Source organism: Alligator mississippiensis, chromosome 2 (assembly GCF_030867095.1).
Source record: "Alligator mississippiensis isolate rAllMis1 chromosome 2, rAllMis1, whole genome shotgun sequence".
Taxonomy (NCBI): domain Eukaryota; kingdom Metazoa; phylum Chordata; order Crocodylia; family Alligatoridae; genus Alligator; species Alligator mississippiensis.
In genome coordinates this window covers 205,244,911-205,271,194 of record NC_081825.1, presented here as the reverse complement: position 1 = coordinate 205,271,194, position 26,284 = coordinate 205,244,911, and the positions used below count along the sequence as shown (strand labels likewise).

The 26,284-nt window shown below is 39.7% G+C and overlaps 2 protein-coding genes across 2 annotated transcripts in view; one reads left to right on the top strand and one right to left on the bottom strand.

The window, feature by feature from the left end:
- The first annotated feature begins 2,429 nt into the window (after positions 1-2,429).
- EIF3M (eukaryotic translation initiation factor 3 subunit M) lies at positions 2,430-23,252 on the top strand. The gene is made up of 11 exons (XM_006266741.4): positions 2,430-2,539; positions 3,600-3,732; positions 6,260-6,398; positions 6,830-6,953; positions 7,500-7,594; positions 13,685-13,768; positions 15,669-15,768; positions 16,313-16,394; positions 21,660-21,803; positions 22,514-22,574; positions 23,059-23,252. Exons 1-11 carry the CDS (start codon positions 2,498-2,500, stop codon positions 23,177-23,179), a joined length of 1,125 nt encoding a protein of 374 aa, XP_006266803.1. The 5' UTR covers positions 2,430-2,497; the 3' UTR covers positions 23,180-23,252.
- CCDC73 (coiled-coil domain containing 73) overlaps positions 23,234-26,284 on the bottom strand; it is a 144,444-nt gene continuing 141,393 nt past the window's right edge. The window contains exon 20 of the mRNA XM_019476661.2: positions 23,234-24,394. Coding sequence (XP_019332206.1) covers positions 24,152-24,394 — 243 coding nt within the window. The 3' untranslated portion in view covers positions 23,234-24,151. The remainder of the gene's footprint in view (positions 24,395-26,284) is intronic.

Sequence of the window (26,284 nt, the reverse complement as noted above, 5' to 3'; positions counted from 1 at the left end):
AAAACCCTAAATAATCCCTGGTCCACTGAAATTTTAAAACCAACTACCCAGTAGCTGCATTTCTATTCAGGCAGCAGCTGAGACAATCAGCTAACTTCATGGATCATGATCATCCCTCTGATTCCTGCTAATCTCTCTCCACTCATTAGGTGTTAACAACCCTCTCTCCTTTTGAAGAGTCTTGATGTTGCACTATTCAAACAATCCGTGCCTCTGCAATGTTGCTGTTACCATTCCTGGGAGTGACTCTCTTCTATCTCACAAACTTATAAGCTGTTTTTAGCTCTAGCTAAACACCTTCACTCAGGTACAGGAATATGAATTCAGGCATGGGAGTATAAACTCAGATGTAGAAATAACTCCTAGTGAAGCACCGGAGACTCAGGAAGGCTAGATCTTATTTTACGAATCTGAATGAGAGTAATGACTGTGGAACTAAAGACAATATTTTTTACTGCATTTGCCTAGTTTGGGGGGGGGGGGGGGTTCAACTACGTATAGACCCTAGCACATTCATTTGCATGCCAATAGTTCTAGTGGTTTTTGCTTTGATCTCAGACTGACTCAGATACAGAAGTTTTGCTAATCTGCTAATTTCTCTTCAGCATTGCCAGGTCTTAAATATGAAATTATCATATTGGAAGCTCAAAATGATTGTATTTGCTGAAAAACTATTGCACACTGAAAAATATGCAAATAAGTACACAAATAACTATGCAAATAAGTCTTATTTACTTTATATTGCTCACTGCACGCCTCCAGTGAGTGAGAATTGGGTCATCTAAATTGAAGCATTTCTTTATTTCTAGGCAAGCAGTCAAACATAGGCACTCAGACCTCACAATCAAGGACTGTATTAAAATGGGGCTGAGTAAAATGTACTGGTACTACAGGAAGACAGAAGAGGATGATGGGAAAGAGTAGGATTACCATACATCTGGGTTTTCCTGGACATGTCCTCTTCTTTGGCCCCCTGTCCTAATGCTCAGGCGGGTTTTTAAAATGCAAGTAAAGGTCTAGGTTTTTGCTTTGCCTCCTCTTTTCCCAGCAGCTTGGATGCTTGGGGCTGGGAGCAGTGGGCAAAGTGATTTGCTGTGGGGGGTCACGTGCTCTACGTGCAGGCCCCAGCAAGTAAGTGTGTGCATGTGTGTGTGCACGCACACGTGCACAGGAGCTGCTTGGGCAGTAGGGTTGGGGGGAAAGTGGGCTCTGGATTGGGAGTAAGGAGCACTGACAGGGCTGTGGGGCAGGGTGCTGCAGATTAGGAATGAGGGGCACCGGCAGCGCCTGGGGGGGGCATAGGAGTGAGGGGCAGAGGCAGGGCACAGGCATATCGCTGCCACCTCCCCAGCCCCCAATCATGTAACCCCACTCCACTCTCCTGCCCACTGGTGTCCTCTTTTTTGATTTTGGAAATATGGTAATCATAGAGAAAGAGATGGTGGACCTCATATGGTAGAAAAGGGACTAGAAAAGACTTTTCATAGGCAAGCTCTCCAAAGAGAACAATGAGGACAACGGTGAGGATGGCAACAAAGGCAAGGACAAATATGATGACAAGCAAAAGCGCTGGAATGGTGATGGGTGTGTGGCAAACTGTAAGAGGACTAAAATACTTTAACTGTCAAAGTGTGTTTTGGCTTGTCAAGTGAACCACAGTGTATATATGTGTGTGTGTATATATACACACACAAATACATACACAAAGAAAGACAGCAAACCAAATGTAAGTTAAGACTCTCTGAGACTACCTCAGTTTTGCACACATCAATGAGATGCCTCAAAAATTATGGCAGACAAGGTTCCTTGGGTGAATTTGATATCTTTTATTAGACCAACCCAAATAGTTGGAGAATAGTTATTAAGCAAGCTTTCAGGTTCAAAGAGCACACACCAACTGCTGAAACTTCCTTAGCCTGATGAAGGGTTTTTGAACCCGAAAGCTTGCTTAATAACTATTCTCCAACTATTTGGGTTGGTCTAATAAAAGATATCAAATTCACCCAAGGAACCTTGTCTGCCTATGTCCTTAGACCAACACGGCTACAACCTAAACCCCTGTAACATCAAAAATTATGGGGCATTTTGAGCACTTTCTCTAGGCCGGACTGTACACCGTGCAAGGGTAGGGTGAAAAGTAGGCCCAACTACGATAACTGCCGCACACCTGGCAACCCAGACGGGAGAACAAGGGGCGCCGCGTGCTGACGTGACGCACCAACGACGTGAGGAGACGTCGTAGCATCATTCCAGCGCGCAGTGCCTCGCGCAGAGGGAGGCCCCGGCACACCCCGGCCCTGGCAGAGGGACACATTGCGCATGCGCCCATGAACGCTGGGCAGGGACGCTCGCGCGCAGTACTTAGCGTCAGAACAGTCCTCCCCTTCCCGTACCCCGGAAGCGGAAGCGAGGTGTGCAGCTCACCGGAAGCGACCCGTTCTTTCCGGTGCGGGCGGCGTGCTCGGTCCAGGTGGTAAAGCCAGCGGTCGCCGCCACCATGAGCGTCCCAGCCTTCATCGATATCACCGAGGAGGACCAGGTCAGGGGCGTGGCCGGCTCCGGAGGGACGCAAGCGTCCGGCGCGGGGAGGGGTGGCGGCCGAGTTGGAGGGGACGCGGCAGAGCCGGCAGGGGGCAGCTGCTCCGCGCCTCCCGCCCTCGCCTTGGGCCCCGCGGGGAGGGCTCGAGGGCTGTTCAACTGCCCTGACGGCCGCGCGTACGGGGGCGGATGGCTCCTGAGCTCAGCACGAGTGTCATAGAAGCGAGGCGGGCGAGCGTCTTAGTAACCTGCTCTTGAAAATTTCCAGGCGTGGTGATTTCAGTTTCCCTGGGTAGCCTGTGCCAATGCTTAATCGTCCTCATAGGACGTTTCTTCTAATCTCAAACCTGAACTTTCTCAGCTGCGGTGTGAGGCCGTTGCTTATAGTCCTGTCCTCTGCAGCCACAAAGAGCCCGCCTCCATCTCTTATAATCCCTTTTCACATATTTGACAACAATTATCAACCCCCAGCCTACTCCCTTTCCCTCCTCCCCTCCCCCTCTTCTCTTATCCAAACTAAATAACCCTAGTTCTTTAAGCCTTTTCTCATGAGTCTGGTTTCACAGGCCTCTAAACATTTTTGGCCCTCTCCACCGGAGTTTTTCCAATCTCTCCACAAATTTCTTGAATTAGGGACAGCATGCTCTGGTTGAGGCCTTGCCAGTGCCAAAAAGCACAGAAAAGTCTCTTCCATTGATTTGCCATTAACAGGACTGTCATTAAGTTTATGGAGGTCACTGGATTTTTAATTTACCTTGCTAATTCGTGAAAAAACTCCAAACTGCCTTCATTAGGATTTTACAGAAAGCTCAGATGGTCTAATAAAAGGTATCATTTTGGAACCAGGAGTTCTAGGTTTTTGCATTTCTTACAGAAAGTTAAGGGATTACTTACCAGTAACTAATTTTCTTTAGTATATATTGTTCTCATACTTTTCTCACTAACACATGCCCATACAGAGAATGAAAATGTGAACAATTAGGCTTTTTTCTAATAAAGTCAGTGTCATAGGGTTTTTATTACTAGTTTGAACTGCTTGCATTTGTTTCTTCCTTTAAAAGGCGGCAGAACTTCGAGCTTACCTAAAATCAAAAGGTGCTGAGATTTCTGAAGAGAATTCTGAAGGTGGACTTCATATTGACTTAGCTCAGATTATTGAAGCCTGCGATGTATGTCTGAAGGATGATGATAAAGGTTTGTGTCTTTAGAAGTCCAGGTATGGACATTTTTGGCAAGCATATTCAGGAACATTATGATGAAGTACAGAGCTTGCGATACACCCCAGACTTGCATGGGAAGCTTACAGGGCAGATGGTCCGAGAGTAAGTGTCTTCATTACTTCACTACTCAAACAATAGGCCAGTGTGAACTAGGATGGCATTTTCAGTGTTGGTCTAGTTGTTTCTATTTGAAAATTGCATAGAACTCATATTTACCTAAATGGGAACGGAGTTAGGGCAATGCTGGATTTTTTTTTTTTTAATCCCGCCCTAAATTTTTAAAGGGACCAAGCTATGTAAGAACATCAAGGTTTTTTCATAAAATGAAAGAAACCCATTGGGAACTTCAAAATTTCTGTGTACTAAAGGTGTTTGCCTACAGTGAAAAGGATGCAATAGCACAGTGACCCTCTCCTTGGCTAGTAGTAATTAAAAAATAGATTGTGTGGCCATCTGAGGCAGTGTTTAATCTTTTTGGTCTATGGTATAGTGGTCTGTGGGAGTTGAGCCAATCTTAGCCCTCCTCTCTTTAAATATGCATAATGAATGCGCAGGAGAAGCCAACAAAAGTCATTGGTACTAACAACATCTCTAATTGTTGGCAAGTTTTGGACACTTGTTCCATGACCTTCACTGCATAAAACATGTACATTAACTGGTTATGTTCAGTAGAAGATCAGCATATAATACTTTACTTTCTGCAGATAACATTTATTCACCACAGCCTGTCATGCCAGTTATAGTGAAGCTAAGGAGGTGTTTATGTGGGACTTTAGGGGGTACCCAATTATTCTCAGAGAGGACACGCTAGACATGCTACTCTCCATTTTTGTCATTCTCCATTTTATCATGCTGTCATTCATCTCTAGATGGATCTTCACCCTTTCAAACATAGGATTTTATTCAATATTGGCTGTAGATTTGTTGCATCTAAATGACACCCACATATGAAGAATTAGTCAGAATTGAGCACACTCTAAAGTTAGATTAGCCTGATCAATAAAAATTGCTGGAGCATTCCCATTTGACATCAGTGGATTTGAAATTAAGAACTGTGAGAATAGATTGGGTCAGGGATTTTGGCTCATAGTTGTTCTGTCATGTATATAGTTTTGGCACAAAACTGCCACCACAATTTAATGTGAATTCACACCTTCGTTGCCAGTCTTGGTCTTTCTGCAACCCTCACCACCATGAAGTCTGAGGGCCTCTTCAGACTGTTACACAAAATAACATTTTTCACAGGCAGCTAACTTTATCTCCTTCTCTCAGGGTAGAGTTTTGGCAGCTTTTAAAAATAAGCATGTACTTACTGATACTTGTTTCTGTCAAGACTGTGTTCCACTGTCTGGGACTGACTCCAGAGAAAGCTCTGTGTCCTGGAAATGAAATGGACTCTTGTGATATAAGGTTCCATTGGGTTTGGTTAGCAGGCATTGACCAGCTCCTCATCCGCAAGCTAAGGCAGTCTTGATAAGTTACTGAGTGCTCTTAAGATAGGGACACAGGCCTTGAAATGTACACTGTCTTCCTTTGAATCAAAAGTGGGATGTCAGTTTAATGTCACAGATCAAGTTCTCTTCTCTCCATATATGTGGTAATTGTTGATCAGGTTCAGAAGCATTTGAGGTTAGTTTTAGGGCAGGGGTTTTCAACCTTTTTGAATCAGTGTACCCCCGGCAGCAGGACACGGAGCAGGTGGTGGGGAGAGACAAGGTAGGGGGTAGCATGCAGCTGAACCTGGAGCTTACTCCCGTGTCCAGCAGGTGGGCAGCACAGGATGGTGCGTGGCGGCTCTCTGTCCCTGCCCACCTGCGCATACCCCCTAGGGCAGGGGTGGGCAAAATGCGGCCCATGGGCCACATTCAACCCGCCAAGCCATTCTGTTCAGCCCGCAGGGCCCCTAAACAATGTAGAAAATGAATGTTTATCTGCCCCTTGCTGCCTGTCATGCGGCCCTCGATGGCTTGCCAAAACTCAGTAAGCGGCCCTCCACCCCAAATAATTGCCCACCCCTGCCCTACGGCCTTCTCAAGTACCCCCTGGTTGACAACCCCAGTTTTAGGGGATTGGTTTGCCATTTACTATTTTATTTTTTAAATCTGTTTTTTACTATAAATCTCCCTGAGCCTTTTTTGTGTAGAGCACCATATAAATCAAATAAAGTAAATCATGTTTTGGCAGAGAACTGGGTGACCTTGAGCTGCTGTCATTGGTGGTGCTTAAACAACAATTTAAATTTTATATGATGGTATACTTTCCAGTGGAAACGCTGGTGTCTCTCCACACTTGGTGTTCAGTCTAATAAATAGCTGAACTTATTTAATTATTTTTTAAAATCCTTTCCTGGATTTACACTCTTATTGTATGTCTTGCTAAGACAAAACAAGCATTAATGGCAGGAGCACTTCTTCAGCAATAAAGGATTAATTGTTTCTTAATTATGATGGTTGTTTGCAGTATTAAATTGATGCCTGCTTTTTTTTTCTTCTTGGGTGTAGATGTTGAGAGTGTTATGAACAGTGTGGTGTCTCTGCTGCTTATCCTGGAGCTTGACAAACAGGAAGCTTTGATTGAAAGTCTTTGTGAGAAGTTGGTGAAATTTCGGGAAGGCGAGCGTCCATGTCTCAGGCTGCAGCTGTAAGTAACCCTGTGAAGCCAGTGGAACACAATATTTTACAAAATAATCACTTTTTTAAGAGACTCATGTTTTAGTGTCTGTTATGTTTAAAAGACAAGGTGGGAAAACTGTGGGACCTGGCTTCTGTTGAGTATGGAGGGGCAGTGTCGATTTCTGCCCCCTTCTTCCCCTCTGTAAAAATGAGAGAGCTCTGTTTAATTCCCTGGGCTGTTGTGTAGCTAACTTAATCACAGTATATAAAGTGCTTCCAGATCCTTTGACGGAAGGCACTCTGAAACTGTGACCTCTTAAAATCTGCCATAGAATTGAAATGGTGATGCTTGTACAATGATTAAAATTTTATATGATAGTACTCTTGTCTGTGCATACCATTCATTAACACTTAGCCATACTCACTAGACTTAAATTATTCTTGTTCTTTATAATTTAGACTCAGCAATCTCTTTCATGGTATGGATAAGAACACTCCTGTGAGATATACAGTCTACAGCAGCCTTCTTAAAGTGGCCTCATCATGTGGTGCCATTCAGTACATTCCAACTGAACTAGATCAGGTAATGAATTGGTTGTCACTAGTTATTTTGTATTAAGTACGCCTCCTCTCTTATGAAAGGGTATCTAGAAGTAATACAGAGTGGTTCTGGCTGCTGAAAGATGTCAAGCCCTATTGGAATTAAAGGCAAATTTTGTAGCGTAGGTGTCTAATCTTGTAAAAGTTCTTTATAATCTAAGCATATAATAATTCCTTTATGTTAAATACCTCACAGGATCTGCCTGTTGCTTTGTTGGGCTGGGATGGAGGGTAAGAGCTGGAACCAGCATTAGGGCATCAGTTCTCTGTCCTCTGCTTTGGTGGCAGAGTTCAGTATATCCATCCCTTCCTCTTAAGAAGACAAAGCACAGATTTGGAGACTTCAGTTCACAGAAGTTCTAATTCTGGGCATTAGGATAAATATCCAACCAAGATCTGTAGGATAGGTCCTTTCCATCCTTTTTTTTCTCCTGCTAAACATCTTGGAGCGAAGCGGGCAGTATTTGCAATTCTAAGAGGTATTTCTCAAAGGGAAGCAACACATCTTTATGAATTTTTTTCTCTATAGGTTCGAAAATGGATTTCTGATTGGAAACTCAGCACAGAGAAAAAGCATACACTTCTAAGACTGCTGTATGATGTACTAGTGGACTGCAAGAAAAGGTATATGAAGATAAGGAATACAGACTATAAATTTTCAGTAGGTTTAAATTGTTACATTGTGTAAAGTTTGAAGCAAATATTTAACTGATGCACTGGGCATATTTTTACATCTCCTCAAATAACTATTTTAAGAACTCTTTTTAAGTTAAATGATTTTCTCCGAGGAGAGGATGGTGGTAAAGTCATAGTAGACTGGTTGTGAGGCATAAACATAAAGAAGTAAAACTTCTGTTTTTCTTCTGGAAATGATATAAACGTTAATCCTCAAGCTTTATAACATTATGCCAAGTTTATTATTTAATGGCGCTTTGATGTTTTAGTGCGTGGCAGTGCTATCTCTGTTGTTTGATTGATAGACTCCCGGTACCATTAAAGCTAGCACAATCAGCCTCTTATATAAACATTACCTTTAAGACAAAGCTTTGCCTTAGACATAGATATTAGTAAAATGGCTGCTGAGCTATTTTAAAATATGGTCCTGGATCATAAGCAGAATCATTGATATAATGAACTTGGCAAATGAAAATTCTATGTAATTCTGTACATAAGTTTGTTAGCAAATTAATGTTAGTGTTAATTAATTGACAGTAGCTCTTGGTAGTTGGTAAGCCAGCTCAGTTCTTCAGAGGTATTGAATAATAAGTGATATACGAGAGACAAACCCTCAAACTTTTGTCACTCATATTTAAATAAGGAATAGTCTTCCTGTTTTCTAGTCTGGTTTTAACACTCCACTGTTGCATTTAGATGCACATGGGCATACCACCTCTGTATCCTGCTGGGGAGCACTGCAGTTAGGCGTAGCTTGCCTGTTCAGCACTAAATACAAAGGTGGATGCAGTGCTGCTCTGTGTGTGCCAATATACAGTTTCTTATCCATTTAACCATTAGTGATAGGATGGATTTGCCCTGATGATAGCTATTAGATAATAAAATAATGGAAATTAGCAAAAGACTCACTCCTACAGTGGATACTATCCACTATGAATGTTTTGTGAAAGCACTGAGTTCATATTCTTTTACAGTTCTGCTCTGTAAATACCAGAGTATATAAATACTTACTGTAAATACTTTCCACCAGCTGAATTGGAATCCTTATATCATTTAAATTAACCATTTGCTAGCTTTGCTTATCAAGACCTCATATGGCATGGCATAGCATAATTTTTCTGTTTTAACTTTGAGGAAGGAGAAGAACCAAAACCCTTGAGCTATAGGCATTGTAGATATTGAAAGGACCTTTTTATTTGCTAGTTGTCAGTTGAATTCTTAAGTTAAGCATTACAAAAAATAATTTGCAAACTCTGATATATTAGTCCTGCCATCTGTAGCAGTGCAGAGTTTGCAGTGGACTGGGCAATTTTTCAGAGCATCTTGCTTCTCCGTAGGGGAAAGAAAACAAGGCGTGACCCTTGCACCTTTGACCTGGTTCATTCTCCTGGATCAGTGGGCACTATCTGCACTACTCTGGGAAACTCACAGCAGCATTCCAGCCTTAGCACTCAGGAATGTCACTAGACCTAGCTGTATGGGAAGACAGATGGGAATGGAGAAAATAAGTGATACAATCATACATTCTGTCTAGTTACAAAGAAGGGAATGAAGAAGCCAGTGCCTCAGAGAACCACAGATTTTTAATTCCAACTTTTCTTCCTAAGAGATGAGAAGTTGTAAGGGAGATTGATATATATATATATATATATATATATATATATATATATATATATAAGTAATATATAGCTGTAGACTACAGTGTCAAGTTCAGGTGGCTCCTGAAGACTTCCTTGGAGTGTCAGAACACCAGAGACTTCCTGTGCCTGAAGAAGGGTGATTGCACCCAAAAGCTTGTAAGAAATTTTTTCCAACTACTCAGTTGGTCTAATAAAAGATATCTCATCTAATCAAAGAATCTTGCCTGCCTGTGGCTCCTGAAAGGTACTTTACAGATGTTAAACATGCATATTCCTTTTTCCCACAATAAGTTTGTTTTTGTTTTAATGAAGACTATTTTAGCTACTTCCTTATGAAAAGTTCCTTTTCCTAATATTCAAAAAGCATCTTGACTGCCTCAGACAGAAAATGTTAACTTTCTGTAATGAATTGAAGACATCTGTAGATACCTGAGAGGCATGTTTCTGAGATCTGTGTGAATCAGACTGTTTTTCCTGTTGCTGGCTTTGTTTCTCATGTCACATTTTGTGGAGGTTCTGCAGTGCTGCTTTGTACCTTGGCTGCCTCTGTACTTTGCATTTTTCTAGCTTTGGCAGAGTATAACTGCAAGGCATCTTCTGACCATAGAATCACAGAGTTAGAACAGACCTGAAGAGTCAGCTAGTCCAACCTCCACAAATGCTGGATATGTTCTTCCTCCCAGACCATCCCAAATAGATGCCTATCCAGCCTGTCAGATTCCACGACTTCCATCGGCAGCTTGTTCAATTGTTAAAGTTATTCTTAAAGTTAGGAAGTCGTTTTTATTATTAGTATTCTGAAATTTGATTTAAAGTTTGCTTGACTGCAGTTTAAACCCATTGCTTTGTGTCTTGCCTTCTCTGGGAAGGGAGAGCAGTTCTTTCTCCCTCTTCTTTCAAATACTTGAGAACTGCTATGATTCCTCATCCTTAATCTCCTTTTCTCCAAATTAAGTATACTTCATTCTCTTACCCTCCTCATATAGCATGCATACTAACCCTTTATCATCATTGTCACTTGCCTCTGGATGCTTTCTAGTTTCTCTATATCCTTCCAAAAATGTAGAGTGCAATTGTGCACAGTTCTTGGTGTTGGTTAGTTCTTAGCTGGAGCACACTGGTACTATTACCTACCATATCTTACATACAGTACTCCTGTAAATGCAGCCCAAAACTGCATTTCCTTTTTTGGTGACTGTATCTTATTACTGTCTCTTGTGCATCTATGATCCACCTACCCGTCAGATCTTTCTTGGCAGCACTTTGCCTAGCCAATTATCCTGTTTTGTTGTTGGTTGCTCAGTTCTCCAATTTATCAAGATCCTTTTGATTTCTGTTCCCGTACTCCAGTGTTTGCAACTTCTCCCCATTGGAAAGAACTCAGCATAGGTACAGTTCTTGCAAGATCATTAGCTGTATTCTTCCCCCTCTCCTCCTGCTCCCCCAACAAATATTTAAAAATGTGGAGTGACTTATGATCTCCATATCCTACTTAAATCCCTGTATATTGTTTCCCTAACTTCTCTTCTATTCCTGCTCCCCCCCCACCTCCTTTCTCATCTGCACTCGGTTTTGATCTAGTTCAGTATTTGAATTGACAGATGCAGATGTGGAAGTGGTACTTTTCGAACAAGGTGGCTCATGCAGATAAATACAAGTCTGCATGATACAGGGCATAATTGAAAGCTTTTGTAAAGTACTAACATATATGTCACCACCAACCTCCAGCAACAAAATTTGCATCACTGAAACTGAATTAAGCATCTGATACTGAGATGTATGAAAATTGGAGGGGAAGGAGTTTAAGAGTAATTACCCTTTTGAACTCTGGCCTTTCTTAAAAATGCAAGTGGGAAATCCCTTATTTTCTACAAGAGGAGTTGGAAATATTTTCTTCAAAATGTTTGAAATGTGTTGTGTTGTAAACTACTTTAGAAAGATGCATCTTCCTGCAAACTTAAATTTGGTAGCATATCAGATGCACTGAAAAATTATACTAAATATGAAAACTTTCTCAGTACACTATTCCTTGTGACTGTTCACTCCTATAATTTGATTTATTAGATTTAATTTGATCTTGGTCACCACGTTTTTCACGAAGTGCTGCAGAATGCTGTGTTGAAAATATATCAGTGCATTGTAGAAGTTGTTAGGGAAACAGGAAGCCTTGCCAGCTGGGAAGAACATATCTGTGGCTTTTGGTGGCTTAGGAGGTGAGAGAAACAGCTTGGTCTAAGTTCACTGTCTGAAAGTGTCTAATCAAATGATGAGTAATAAAATAGTCTGCACTGATGTTTAGCCCAGTGACAGCACTCTAAACAAGTATCACCTCACTGGAGTGCAGGGAGCAGGTTACCCTCTACACCTGTTGTTTGAAACTGGCTACAGAACATAAACCTTATCTTACACACTTGTTCATTGGGTTTTCTTTGTAGACTGCAGTTGCATTAGGGTATTGCAGACGTTTTGTAATTTGTGCATCTCCCCTCTGTGGAGGGAAAGGGGCATCGGGGGGAGAAGGGGCAAGTGGGGGGGCGGGGGGAGGGAGGGTCAGATCAAGGCTCACATGGTGAGTGGGGTAGGGGGGCTGGTGTTATAGAAGCATCAGTAGATTGTCACAGAGTTCCATGTTGCTTTTCATTTTATTTGTAAAGAATTTTCTTCTAGAAGCTGTCCTTGCAAAGTATAGTTGAACAATTTCTAGGGGTGCATCAATAAAGATTTTCTTGGCTGATACCAATAGCCAGTTATTAACCAGCCATATCAGCTGATAAGTCTGTGGAGGAGAAGGGGCAAGGGAGTGCAGATCAAGGGCCCCACAGTGAGGGAAGGAGTGAGGCTTGGACTTTGGGAGCTGCCCAGCCAGGGTGGTGCATGGGACCTGGGGCTGGGGTGGGGGTAGCCACGAGCATCTCATCCAGGGGATCAGTGTCCCGGTGCTTAAAAATGGCATCCAGGATGCTTGAATGAAAGCTCTTCGAATGAGCTTTAGTTCAAGCGCCACTGCCAGTATTTTTGAGTGCAGGGACACTCTTAACTGGAGCTGAGCGGGGCAAGGGCAGATGCGAGCTGCCCACTGTGGGCTTGGAGCTCTCCACCCTGCTGCCTTTGCCCCAGGAACCCCGGACCAGCTGCGCACCCCCTGCCTGCCCGGCAGTGGAAGACACAACTCGCTGCCCCCACTGCTGCCGGGTGGGCAGGGGGTGCACAGCCAGTGTGGGGCTCCCAAGGGAAAGGCAGCAGAGAATCCGAAGCCTACAGTAAGCCACCAGCGTCTGCCCTGCACACAAATCGGAGCACCCATACCTTGTCATGTCTCCCCTGGGGGTTGCACACAGTGGCAGAGAGCTGTCCCCCCCCCCCCCCTCAAACCCCTTGCACCCTCTGGACAAGCTGCCTGTGGCTCCATCCCGCTCCCTGCCCTGGGTCCCATTCACCGCCCTGGCTGGGCAGCCCCCCTGCCCCACTCACCATGTGAGCCTCGATCTGACCCTTCTCCCCCTGATACCCCTTTCCCTCCACAGACTTACCTACAAGCCACTGCTCTCCACACTGCCGGGCTGCGTTCCCAGCCACATGCATGCCTATGGCTGCATACATGTACGTGGTATCTGGGGGCCCCAGCCAGAAGGCATATTATATTTGTCAGTGACATCAGGTACACTAGCCAAAAAAAAGCCGATTAATATTAATTTTACTTTTATTGGCGCCAGTCCAACATGCAGTCAATATATCAGTGCACCTCTAGTTATTTCTGATTTTGTGAATAACCACCAGTAGGGAAGATTCAGGAACTAGGATTAAATCGTGTGACAAAACAGACTCTGGCTCCCCCTTCCAGTGTGTTTGCTTTTTTTTTTAGTTTTACAGAAGCAAAAAAAAGTAGTAAGAGCTTAATTTTGTCACAAAAAGCAGCAGCTGGTGCTCTGAATGTCCTTGGAGAACAGATCTGTTAAATAAGATGGTTCTGATTGTATATGGTTACTTTTCTGACTGCAGATGCTTTTTAAGATGTGCCATTTTGCATTCTGAAATAAACTCATCAGCACTACTTATTTGGCAGTGATCAGATCCAGATGTGTGTAAGGAGTGTTCTAATGAATCCTATAAAGCTGTTTCCAGCTAGGAAAGCTTTCCATAACTGGCAGGTAATTTATCAACTTAAGAGAATGAAATGAAGGGTGAAGATAAACATTTTGTAAATCCAAAATTGAATAAATACATTTAGCTAATTTGCCCCCTTGACTTCAGTGCAATTAAAATTGATCATCTACATCTTTCAAGAATAATTTCATTTGAAATATAACTTCATAATGGAGTTGTTTTAAATATTTGAGTAGCTTGTTATAATTATTTTTCAGACTTCCTGAAGTAACACCTTTTCCCCCCTCCCTTATAGTGATACTGCAGCAAAAGTAATGGTGGAACTATTGGGAAGTTACACAGAGGATAATGCCTCCCAGGCTAGAGTTGATGCTCACAGGTAATATGAAACTTTTGGATTTTCTTAACGATGACTTGTAATTCATCAGTTGCATTATTATATGCTGAACACAATGAGTATCAATCAGTTAATCACCCAGCTGATTCTTAGATGTAAAATCTTTGTTAATCCTACCTTCCCTTCTCCCCCAAAATTGTGTGCTTCTAATTGCTTTGAATTTTTCAAACTTCTTGGGTGTTCTATTGTTGCTGCTTTCTGGCATTCACAGAACTAAAGTGAGATTTTGAACTAGTCTTTGTTGGAAGGAATGATCAGGTCAGTGCACATGTATGGGTAAGGAAAACTACTTTATTATATGGTATATTTTTACACTGGTTACTTTATATCAAATTCTATTTCAAAATGCAGTATATAGCTTGATTAAAAAGCCACTCTTCTGAGTGTCCTTCCATTCCCAACAGACTCAGCTGTGAAGTTTTGTGGTATACAGGGTCTTCATAAAGTCTTTGTGCACTTTTAAACTTTAATAACTTGGGTTGTGAACAAGGACTTTATGAAGACCCTGTATAAGGATATTGTCATAATAGCTTTGGAGAAAAAGCAAGCAAATATGCATTTTCTGCAGGTGCTGTTTAACTAAAAGCTTTGGTCATACATGTGTAAGTTCACTGTCACCTCTGTACAGGATGGTTTGGAATAAGATTGCTTCATGTAATTCTGTCATAACATACATAAAGGGATTACATTAAGGTCACAAGCCTTGATTTTGGAATCTCTTGTGTCTGAATATACAACTTTGATATTCTTTTAAAGTAGTCCTTTTAATGCAACTTCCCCTGTGCATTTGAAAGTACAGTCTGTGTTACCTTATTTTAAAATGGGTGAATGTTTTCTGCCTGGCAGCTAAGATAGGGATGTGAGACTTTGCTCAGTAATTAAGGCTGTAAAGTGAACAGAACTAACAAGTTAGTGGAAGAGTTGTTCCCATTCTAGCACAGCTTTCCCTTGGTCAATATGGAATCTCATTCTCTATTACAAATCTGTTGCTCTGCTCCTACCAGAGTGCTCAGTGGAAGCTAGGTATATATTCAATTCTGTTAGCACATTTGGAGATTTTTAGCTGCAGCTGACAAACCCTATTAAGCAAGTACAGATGGTGATTTTTTTCACAGGATTGTCTGCATAGGGACACACAGGAAGGGTAAGATAAGTTAACTAGAGATGTAAAGTCACTGTGCGTAAGCTAAATCCTCAAGGATTAAACTTCAGCAATCTAAAGCCATTTATTCTTAAATGAGAACATCCACATAGGGTTTAACGCATGATGTTGTGTTTATGGAAACTGAAAGTTCTTTGCAGCAAAGACTTGCTTCAGATCTGACGCATCATGCAGTAAGGTCGCACACTCTCAAGACCCTTAGGTGCCAAGTGATAATATTTCAAAACAGGTTAAGAAACTAGGTATATCTAGTTACAAAGCATGAAGCTTAAAAAAAGCTTTCATCAACAATCTTAAATGTTTTTTAGGCTTGTTCAAAGTTTGTTCATACTGGTAAATGATGGACCTCAGTATTTGTAGGTTTATTCAGGTTTTTGACCCAGGCATTTGACATTCTATGACACTTTTGGAATATTGTAAAAATTATCCATCTTTAAAAGCAAAAGTTATTTAAGGGAATAAAAACCAAGAGCATAGCTAAGTCATGACATTGGGAGTTGTGATCTGGAGTCTGACAAATTTCCTCTGTGATATTGGACAAATTACTCAAACTTTCTTTTCCTATAATTAAAATACTCCTCCTGGTGTTACACACTCTTGATTATTAATAACATAAGCACTTTGAGATTTTATTGAAAGTATTATGGAAGTACCAAGTATATTTACACAGTTTGTTAATGTATATATGTGGTGAATAAGAGTACCCTTTTTCCCAACTAGATGTATTGTACGAGCATTGAAGGATCCAAATACCTTCCTTTTCGACCATCTTCTTGCCTTAAAGCCAGTCAAATTTTTGGAAGGAGAACTTATCCATGATGTAAGTAATTCTGTTTTCTGGAGGGTGTTATTTGTTTTGTTTTGAAATTGAATTATTGCTTTTGTCTTATACGCTAACAATGACCATTGACCTGCAAGAGATGCATGAGCAAAGGAGATTTTTTTTAAGTTTGAATCAGTAAGTAAATAAATAACATAAGCATCTTCAGAGAATTGCTAAAGCAGGTGTGCTTTGCCTTAGCAAATTTTGTTGCAAAGCTTCAGATTCTGCCAACAAATACATAAGCGCAAGTGCTCTGAATTCAGAGAGTGCATAGAGAAACAAGCTGTAGACAAATGGTTCATTTTGGAGTTAGTGGGAGTTACTATTACCTGGAGGCAGAACTTGACTTCAGTCAACTTTGTTCCTGTTTACTCAGTGCCAGTTGACATTTTGGAAATACGTTTAGAATTGTTCCTTAAGCAGTGTTTTCGTATGCCTCGTGTAAATGCTGAAATTTGAGGTACATATTCTGTGGAAATGTAATGAAATTAGAAAATATTTTAACTAGTTTTATATTTAATATTTTCTTCCTTCTCTTTAGCTTTTGACCATTTTTGTAAGTGCTAAATTAGTATCCTATGTAAAGTTTTACCAGAACAACAAGGACTTCATTGACTCGCTGGGTAAGTTGTTGTTTTAGGTTGGTCACTTGCTTGCTTTATGATTGCATTTCTTATCCAGTGCTCCAGTTCCTGACTAGATGTGAAACCTGAGTTTCCATGCCCAGTTTGTTGCAAACCTATTTCATATTAAAATTTCCTTTACCTCATTCTGTTATTCTCAGTGTCTGCACTTTGAGAACTGTTGTAGAAATATCAGTGTCCCACTTTCCCCTGTGCTTCTCCATACTTAAGATCATACTGACTTTTGTACATAGAGATGGCAATGAAGATCACGTGTAGTCAGACTACATCTGAGCCCAATGTCCTGATTGATTTGTGATCTTATGTCAAACACCTTGGCAAGATATTTCCTTTCACTTAGTGCAATATAGTATTGTAAATGAAATGGCAAATGCTATAAAATTATTTTATTTCCTGTCCTGATGCTATGTCTCAGCATTATGCAACACTTCAGTATACACAAGGATTTGAAAATCAACGTTAGTTTGTGAAGTTTCTGTGTAGTCATTAGTTAAACACTTCAGTAAGATTCAGAATGTTTTTGTTCCTGAGTGCAGACATCTTGCTTATAAGTATCTTTACCCCCAATAACCTGGAGATACAAGCCTGTGTAATTACAACAAATAAAAGTGTTGTGGGGGAGGGAGTTACTGTGACACTGTACATTTTGTGTGTTTATGAAGTAGTTTGACAGCTAACTTGTCTCTAAGGTTAATTGTTATAAGACTAGATGAAAGATATCTAGTACAAGTTCAGAATTTGAGCTTTTAAAAGCAAGATTTGTCCAGACATACAAACGGGTTAAGATGACCATAAAACATAAATAGAGGCTTTGGGGGATGGAGTTAAGCCCTTATCTTAACAAGACAACTTTGCAAGGCGAAAGTTTTTGCAGGAGAAACTCTTGCACAGGACCAGTCTGGCTTTGCTGCCCTGCTCTCCCTCTGTTCCCCATATGCAGGGTTTCCAGTGTGGGGAAAGTGGTGGGGAGTCTTTCCCCCACTGCTGCTTCCCCTGCTCTATCTCCAGGACTGGGAGTACTGCTTCCCATTTCTCCTCACATTTTCCTCAGGCAGGGATTACCCTGCTCTGGGAAAGGCACAGAGAGCAGGGGATGAGTGGCTGCAGGCTGAATGCCTGTACTGCTTCCTCTCCTGGAAAGATTTCTAGCAATGGAAATTTATCAGAAATTAGTACCTTGTGTGTGCTTTAGTAGCTGCCAGCAGAAGCCTTCTGCCTCTGAGGTGATGTTACCTTATTTACAGAAAGATTCTGCTGCTATAGGGAGCTGAGAGTGTGAGCATATGGAGTCCTGCCAGCAGAATGGGGGGCATGACTGAACCACAGCAGCAGTGTGCTGCATCTGGGGTACCCCATCAGGCCCTGTCCACCTCATCTGCTCCAAACTCAAAAGCATGCTGGTGAAGCTGCTCTAGGATTATCCCCGGGAGTCATTCTCTAGAACAGTGGTTCTCAACTGTTTTTTGTACCAGGACCCCATTTGTAAACATTGACAGCCAGTCTTGATCCAGTGCCCATCACTCCTGATCTGCTGCCCCCAGGTTCTAGCCCCCCCTCCCCCTCCCCCCCCCACCACACACACGCACAGTGGAGCTAGGACCTGGGTGCAGCAGATCAGGATTCTGTCAGCCTGAAAGGGAAAAGCTGCAGGTTTCCCATGTTTTTCTCCTTTAAAGAAGACTCCATTTTTTAACTTTGTTTGCAACCCTCTTTGGGTTGTGACCCATGGGTTAAGAAATGCTGCTCTAGAACACTGAAGACAGGTCTCAAATGTGGCTGTAAAGGAACACCACGACCAGTATTAACTGCGCACATTCAGGTTTGGCACATGTCCAGATGCGCGGATGGGCAGGGCATAGTTGATGCGGTAGTTATAGCATGCTACGGTTATTGTAGACATGCCCTCTGTAATGAAGATCAGGCCCAAATGGTTTTTCAGTGTTTAGTATAAATGTTTCCTGTTTAACTGACAAGACTGGTGTGCTGGGTAGGTCAGAACTGGGGGGTTCTATCCAAAACAATATGAGCAAGTTTGCACTGTAACCTGTAGAAGCTACCAGTCCTGTACTTGCTAGAGTTCTAAATATAACCCAAAGAAAAGAGTTCTTCTTCTGTCTTCACTTTTATTGCTTAAATGATTGAACTCTACCAAATAACTCTATAACAAGGGTGAAGACAATAAGATAAAGTAGATGCAAATATTTTTGTGTATACTTAAAGCTTTGCTGGTGCATTAGACCTAGCAAACCATATTCTGTCCCAGTTAATTTGTTTCATGGCATGAAGCTGTGTGATGGAATTTTAATGTCAGCACCCTCTTTATTTACACACTGTGGGGAAAAAAGGAGTAGTAATTAACACTTTGACACTCCCCCATTGATGTGTAATTGACTGTTTCAAAGGAGCACTGGTTCATAAGCTATTGCATGCATTAAAATTACGTTTTCTATATTGCAGCTTTTTAGGACAGGGGTCAGTGACAATGCAGAAATTGCTCAATGATGCAGATTTTTTTATTACTGTATTAAGTTTTGACATATTGGTAATGAATAAATGTTTCCATAAAAAATAGACTTTTTTTATAACTTTGATTTTGAAATGACACTTGAATTATTGAATGAATGTATTTGAGAAAACAGTGTTATAGTTTTGTGAAACAAAACAAGTTTAATACAGTCTTTAACACTTGTCATTTGACTTTAAAGGATTGCAATATGATTTTCAGAATAAATATATCAAGGACTTTAAGGAACTGCTACTTTAGGTATTCAAAGTAAAATGATGTGACTAGAAACATCAGTGGTTTTTTGTGGACAAAAGAACTTGCCATTGGAGAGCTATAATTTGTATGTAGGGTAGGACATAGCTTTTTGCATGCATATTTGAAACATTGCAAAATCATAGTGATTACTTCAGTGGGGCAAAAAACCTATTTTGTTACTTCCAGGCAACTTTCACAATAAATGCTGCTTGTCTGTTTCTAGACATAATTGCCGAATATGCAGTTTTGAGGGTGTTGTTTGATTAAATGGAGAACATTAATTAACAGCTGATGTTCCACATTAACTCCATATTATGCTTAACCATTAATATGACCGGCATTATTCTTGTTTCATTTTTACTCTATTAAACTTTGTTTTTTAAAGTGAAATCTACGAACGTGGGGATTTGGGGTATATTAAGCATATGCTGTTCCATAATAGAACTCATGTGTAATTAAAATATTTTAATAGTAAAACCTGTTTCAGATTTTTAAGTTTTCTCCCTTCTTGCTCTCTTAATCACTGTCATAAAATTGTATAAAGAATGTCTCAAAAAGCATTTGCTAGGATACTAAATCAGTGTTAGATTGCAATGTGAACAAGCATTTCTGGTCAAATTTAATCTAAAACTTTTTAAAACTGGTGGTTGGTATAAAAAAAGATGTAGGGTCATAATGAAAGGTATATGAAAATTCCTAGCAAAACTTGAAAGGATAGTATTTTAAACATATTCCTCTGAAAAGCATTTAAAGCAAAACAAAACCCTTGTTTCTGCTTTCAAGATATATTTATAGAATTTTCAAAATACTATTTTTTAACAATATTTTAACAGTAGGTTTAAAATAACTGCTAATAAAGGATTTGCTTTAGTTCTGCTCTTTCAGATCAAGACTAAATAAAAATCAAATTATTCTACAAAAGCTATTAAATAAAGGCTCCTACAGGTGGCATCAGATTGTTACAATTTGTTGCGTTATTGATGCTGACAACTTAGGCCACCAGTAGCATTATCTTGTGTCAACTGAATCACCCTAACATGTCCACATTTTAATCTGGTGTTATCAGCAACCTTCTTGCTTCAGAAAGTTAATCAGCATCTCATTTGCATTTGTTAATTAGGGTTAATGTGCGCTAATTGATTTTTTGATGCTTGTAGATTTTCATTAAACCCAGTTAGCTACAGTTGCTGGTGCTCCTCATTCATTTGAGTTATGATGATCACATTTCTGTTGAATCTGTGCCAGATATAGAGCCTGCATCATAATTATTGCTAATTAGTACAACATGTCCTGTACTAATGTGCTTCCCTGATCTTCTATTAGTGTATGATTGTTATAAATTCCAAACTTGAATATTACCTTAGTAGTGTTACTATCCATGTTGTCCTACTGGAACAAAGCAATTCCAGTTAATTTTTAATGGAACTTCTTATGTCAATTCTAGCTTTTTATCTTAAACACAACACAACAAAAAATTACAAATAAGTATCCAAATAAGGTGAGATAGTTGGGGGAGACCACTCTAGCCTAGGCTAGTTGTTAGTACTTTTGAGGATTTTGACCTGTTCTGCATGAGACCATAGTTCAGTTTCATTCTCTGCCAGACTTACACTGTGGAGAATCTTAGAGAGATGACCTGCCTGTCAGTGTGTAAAGTGGAGAATAACAGCTCTTTCCTATCTCCCTTGGGTGCTCTAAGGAGAAATGTACTGAAGATTGAGAGGGTGTAATGATGAGGGCTATAAAAGATGGGTAGATGATTCTCTCTTCTCCATCATTTCTGCACATAAATGGTATTATTTCAGGTGACCCTGTTACTGTTGGTAATAGAAATACTTCCTTTTTGGAGGAAACAACTGTACTCTGTAAAGGTTATTGTTGGGAGAATATGCTTTCAAGGAGCAATCTACCACAGCCACAGTGGTATGGGTGTAGATAGACAAAATAAGGGGGCAAGAGTTCAGGATCATATGGTAGTGGGAAAAACTTGGTCTTCATCAGTCAGTTGTGTTTTCTTGCTCCATTATTCTGTTCTTCTGCTTAGTAGTCCACTTAAATGTGTATTCCCTTGCTCTAAAGATGTCCTGCCTTCATTTTGGGGGACACTGCTATAATTGCTTGGGGCCACCTTTACATCCTTAAATTTCAAGGAGATATAAACTGTTTATTCTCACTTGTTCAACAGACTCCTAGGTCTAGATAATATTCTGCATTTTCATGCAATTTTTGTGCACTTTCAGGTTTCAGAAATATCTGAATAAATTGCACATTACTAAAATATTTAAGATATTCTGCAAAAATAAAAAGAACATTTTACCTTATAAAAATGTTGATAGAGCCAGATGAGAAGCATTGATGCACATGATGTAAAGTGAATTTGAAATAATTCTGAGGCATATATAGTAGAAAGAACATGGAAAATAGTTTAACTTATTACTACTTTATGAGCAAGCATTATACTTCATAGATGTTCTTTTGTTCAGGTTTGTTGCATGAACAGAATATGGCAAAAATGAGATTACTTACTTTTATGGGGATGGCAGTGGAAAACAAAGAAATTTCATTTGACACAATGCAACAGGAACTTCAGATTGGGGCTGAGGATGTAGAAGCATTTGTTATTGATGGTAAGCATTGGTATTCCACTCTATTTTACATCAGGGCCTTTTCCCTGAAATTTGTTTTTGTTCTAAAATTAATTTCTTATTGTTAGGACAAAAGTAATTTGAATATTACATTGGTGGGAAATAAACCTCAAAAACTATAAAGGCATATATAACTTTAATAATGCAAATATTTAGCCAGATTTTACAGTTTTGTAACGTATTAAAACATGAACAATATGAGGTTGGTGAGACCAGCCATGCATTTAAAGAATCCCAAATTTTCACTTCTGATTTATTTTAAAATTAATTTGTAAAACTTCATGTTTAAAGATATGGCCCTACTGTTGGCTTTTAAGTACTGTTTTGTTTTCAATGATGGGAACTGTATTTCAAGTAATCCTTTATGGAACTAATAAATTGTTTGCAAGTTTAATTTGTCAGCTGTTTTTGCTTGCTGTCATTAAAACAGGATGTGTTTTGTAGGGGAGAGGAGTTCATAAAAATGCACAGGATATTGCTTTAATAGATTGGCACCAAAGCATAAGATTCATGCTTGGCTTTTATCTTGTTACGTCATTGCTGTTCTGCCTACCGGATTGTTGTAACCAATAGCTAAATAGCATCAAGCAAGTTATTACTAGCATATATTTTCATTTAAAGATTCTTATGCTATTTAATATCCTTTGCTTTTTGGAAAAATATCATTCAAAAAACAAGTCTGCTTTTTTCAGCTGTTAAGACAAAGATGGTATACTGCAAAATTGATCAGACACAGAGGAAAGTAGTAGTCAGGTAAGACTTAATTCTTTGCAGCATTTTGCAGAACAGTTTAGTATTTTATTATTTCATTTAATATATGTTTAATATTTTAACTAGAATCAAGGTATTGTTCCTATCAGTTGCCTGTAGTTAAATAGTTGCTATTTATCATAATTTTATTAAAGCTCAGACTGAATGTGATTAGCTTATTTAATGAAAGAGTCCTATTTTCCAGCACATTTCATTTAATGACCTATCAGTGACAAGAATACTAATGACTTCTGTTGCTTTAAATACTTGGGGAAGACTACAGAAGTCTGTAATGGGTGCGGTGAAGCTTTTGAGAGAGCGATAAAAGAGATGTTTATCATGCTCAATTTATATATTGACAATTAGTTTTTTACCTCTGTTTACCCTGGTGTTTAGTTAGATATTTGCCAAACAAAAATGTTAGAAGGGCATTGCTGGCAAAGATGGTGTTTGCTAATCCTTTTTAAATGTTGTTTTACTTCTATAGTCACAGCACACACAGGACTTTTGGGAAGCAGCAGTGGCAACAGTTGTATGACACACTTAACACCTGGAAACAAAATTTGAATCAAGTGAAGAACAGTCTCCTCAGTCTTTCTGATACCTGATTTTTTGTTTGTTTGTTTGTTTTTATTCACTTCGAATAAATTTCCCAATCGTAGTAAAGCATTCAAAAATTTATTTTGACAGTTGTGAACTTTTGTGTCAAATGTCTACATTTGGTTTTAAGAAATTTGACTTTGAAAGACGACGAGCTACAGAAAAAAATAAAATTTAAAAAAGGAAAACCTCCTGAGTTGACTTACACAGTTTGTATTAATAATAATAATGGACAGCGCACAAAATAGTACATTTAGTTCTTGTTGGTTATGTCAGTGGTCATCCTTTCCCTGTTTGACTGTAGTAGGAAAGGGAAGAAAGAAGCAATAGGATGATGATGCAAAAAATTATAGGGGATACAGAAACTTAACTTCTGCCAGAACTGAGAAATGAAAATCAGTTGGATAAAGAAAAATTTACCCTGTTGAAGTAACTATTGATACCTCATATGTACATATGCAATACACTTCTAAAAGACAATATTTACTCTAAGAATTGGCATCCATCATAGTTGGCTTTCTATTAAAATACCTGATGCATATGAGCAGCATACTTCATTGTTCTTCTGGCAGTTTGTGATGTTGTTTATCCTAAAAAGCCAAGGGAACCAATTAATTCTGAAGCCTGTTTGTCTCTCTTGTTTGATTGTTATGCTTTCAGAAACAAGGAAGTCCTACAGCTAAGATTTTTCAGGATTTGAGCTGTATATATACTGCCAATTACAGTTAACAGCTGTAAATAAAACTGCTTATCAATGTTTTAACTTCTAGCAACAGCTTTACAACCTATTACAAGGACTTTGGTTACACAAATATTGGGAATCCATTCTAATAGGATTACATCCACACTTAGACGACAAAAAACTTTGGAGCGTCTGCAACTTAGATTTACACAAAGAATAAAATATGTAGTTCTGTACTTCCAATGACAGACCTCTACAAATCTGATTCACATATTTTAAGCATGTTCAGACAAGTGAATTAGATATCTGTTTTGTCTTCTGTCACTGCATCTGTACTTTCTTCATATTTCCTCTTACGAAACCGGCGGAGCCTTTCCATATCCAAAAACTTTTCTATTTCTTTGATTTGATTTTTTATTAAGTTATTCTGAGTATTCCAGTCATCTTCAAATGAACTTTCATTTAAAATTGGTGTGTTGGCTTTGTAAGTCATACAAGATTTCTGCTTGTAACACAAAGCTGTAGTAAGTCCTGGCTTGACCTAAAAACAATACATACATTTACTACTTAATGCGGTAGATCCAGGCTAACTTGACACATCTTGAGATCCATAGCAAGTAAAGGAACATACATGATTAACGATGAGTATAATCAGAATTGTACACTTTTAGTTTGAAAAGCATATTTTTAATTGCTTTATACTGGATAATGTATTTGTAAATGTACTATAGCATTAACTAAAAATAAGTCTTAAATACGATACTTCAGTACATTTGAGGAAAAGGGGAGGACTGCCAGTTTTGTTGATTATGTATATAGATCAGCAAAGTATTTGCTAATAAAATTGCCAGTTGTATATATTTTACAATGATTTCTAACAGTTACAAAATACACCTTTTGCTGATATTGCACAATTTCCTTTGACAAACAAAAACAAGCCAGGAAGATAGTTTATCTTTGAGTCTAATTAGCTTCAGTTCTCAGAAGGGTTAAGACATCAGTGAGGATAAATGGGTGTCATATTTTTACGGGCTTTTGCTTTTCAGATGGTTGCAATTACCATTTGGTAGAGATCTACTAAAAAAAAGGACTTGATTTGACCAAGTCAGGCATGTGCAACTGTAATCAGTATTTTATGAATCCAAGAGCAGTAGATCAGGGGTGTTCAGCCTGCAGGCCAAATGCAGCCCACAGGCTTCCCTACAGGTTAGGAAATTTGGCACCCGGGGAGCAATGGCAATTAACATGGCCACCCTTCCCTCTGCTAAACTCCCAAACCGCAAGGCCTGTGTGGTTGACTGGAGCTGACCCACACCCCCTTCCCTACCTGCATGGCCTAGCTACTCCCCCTTCTTCGGCAGGGCTGGGTTGCCCCTCACCTCCCTCCGTGTGGCAAGATACTGCCCACCATGCCCACTCCAGGCACCAGATTGAGACCACCAGCTGGATCTGGCCCATGGATAGACTGAGAAGTGTTCATCTAACCCACTGGGGAAACAGGTTGAGCACCACTGCAGTAAATGATTAAAAAAATGGCTAAAATCACATCTGCAAGCAATGTTACTACTTCAAAATAGTTTGCACATAAAAATGTTTTGAAAAAAACTTATTTTGCCTGTTTTAAGTTCTTCTATCCCTTGAATTATGGCCATCCATTTAATGTTCCACTGTAGCAAAACATGGTAAGCCACAACATGAATGTTGTGGAAGGAAAGGAAAATATATACTGCAGCTTTTCCCTCCGTTTTCTTCTTTGCAGAAAACTACTACTAGTAAAGGAGGAGGGAATTGTTAACCGACCCTTAGAAAGTTGACAATTTTCCAAGCTAGGACTTTGGTGCTAGCTTCCTATTTTAATCATTCTAAAATAGCTAGTATAATATTTCCTTTATGTGTTCTTTTGGTTTTGGATAACAACTACAGCAACATAATATTTCGTACAGCATATGCTGATTAAATGGTGAGTGCAGACAGCTGCTTTATTTGTGGGGGTGGACCTTTACTGGACTTTTGGTAAACTCATATATGATACAGTGACTAAATTAAGGTTTAAACTGCCTGTCAGATTACTAATAGAACACACTGAGCATGTCAGGCTGCGTATTAAGGAACAGCACTATAAAAACGCACTGTGCCCACCCTGAGTGCCAAAAACTAGACCTTGACCTGACACTAGTACTTGGGGTTTGTAGAGTGGATTTTCACAGTAGTGCCTCCCTAGCATAGTCCAGCACTGGAGAAGACCTGAAAGCTAATTTAAAATGGCACTTCCATAGAACTGCGGCTGTTCTATGGAGGTTCTTAGCCTATGGGCAAAGGAACTGGGTTCATGAACATGTCTGAGTAAGGTATGACTTCCATTGTAGATCATGGTCACTCTTCAGTTTCAGGCAGAAAGAGTGTGTCTTTGAGGGAGCATTGACTACACCAC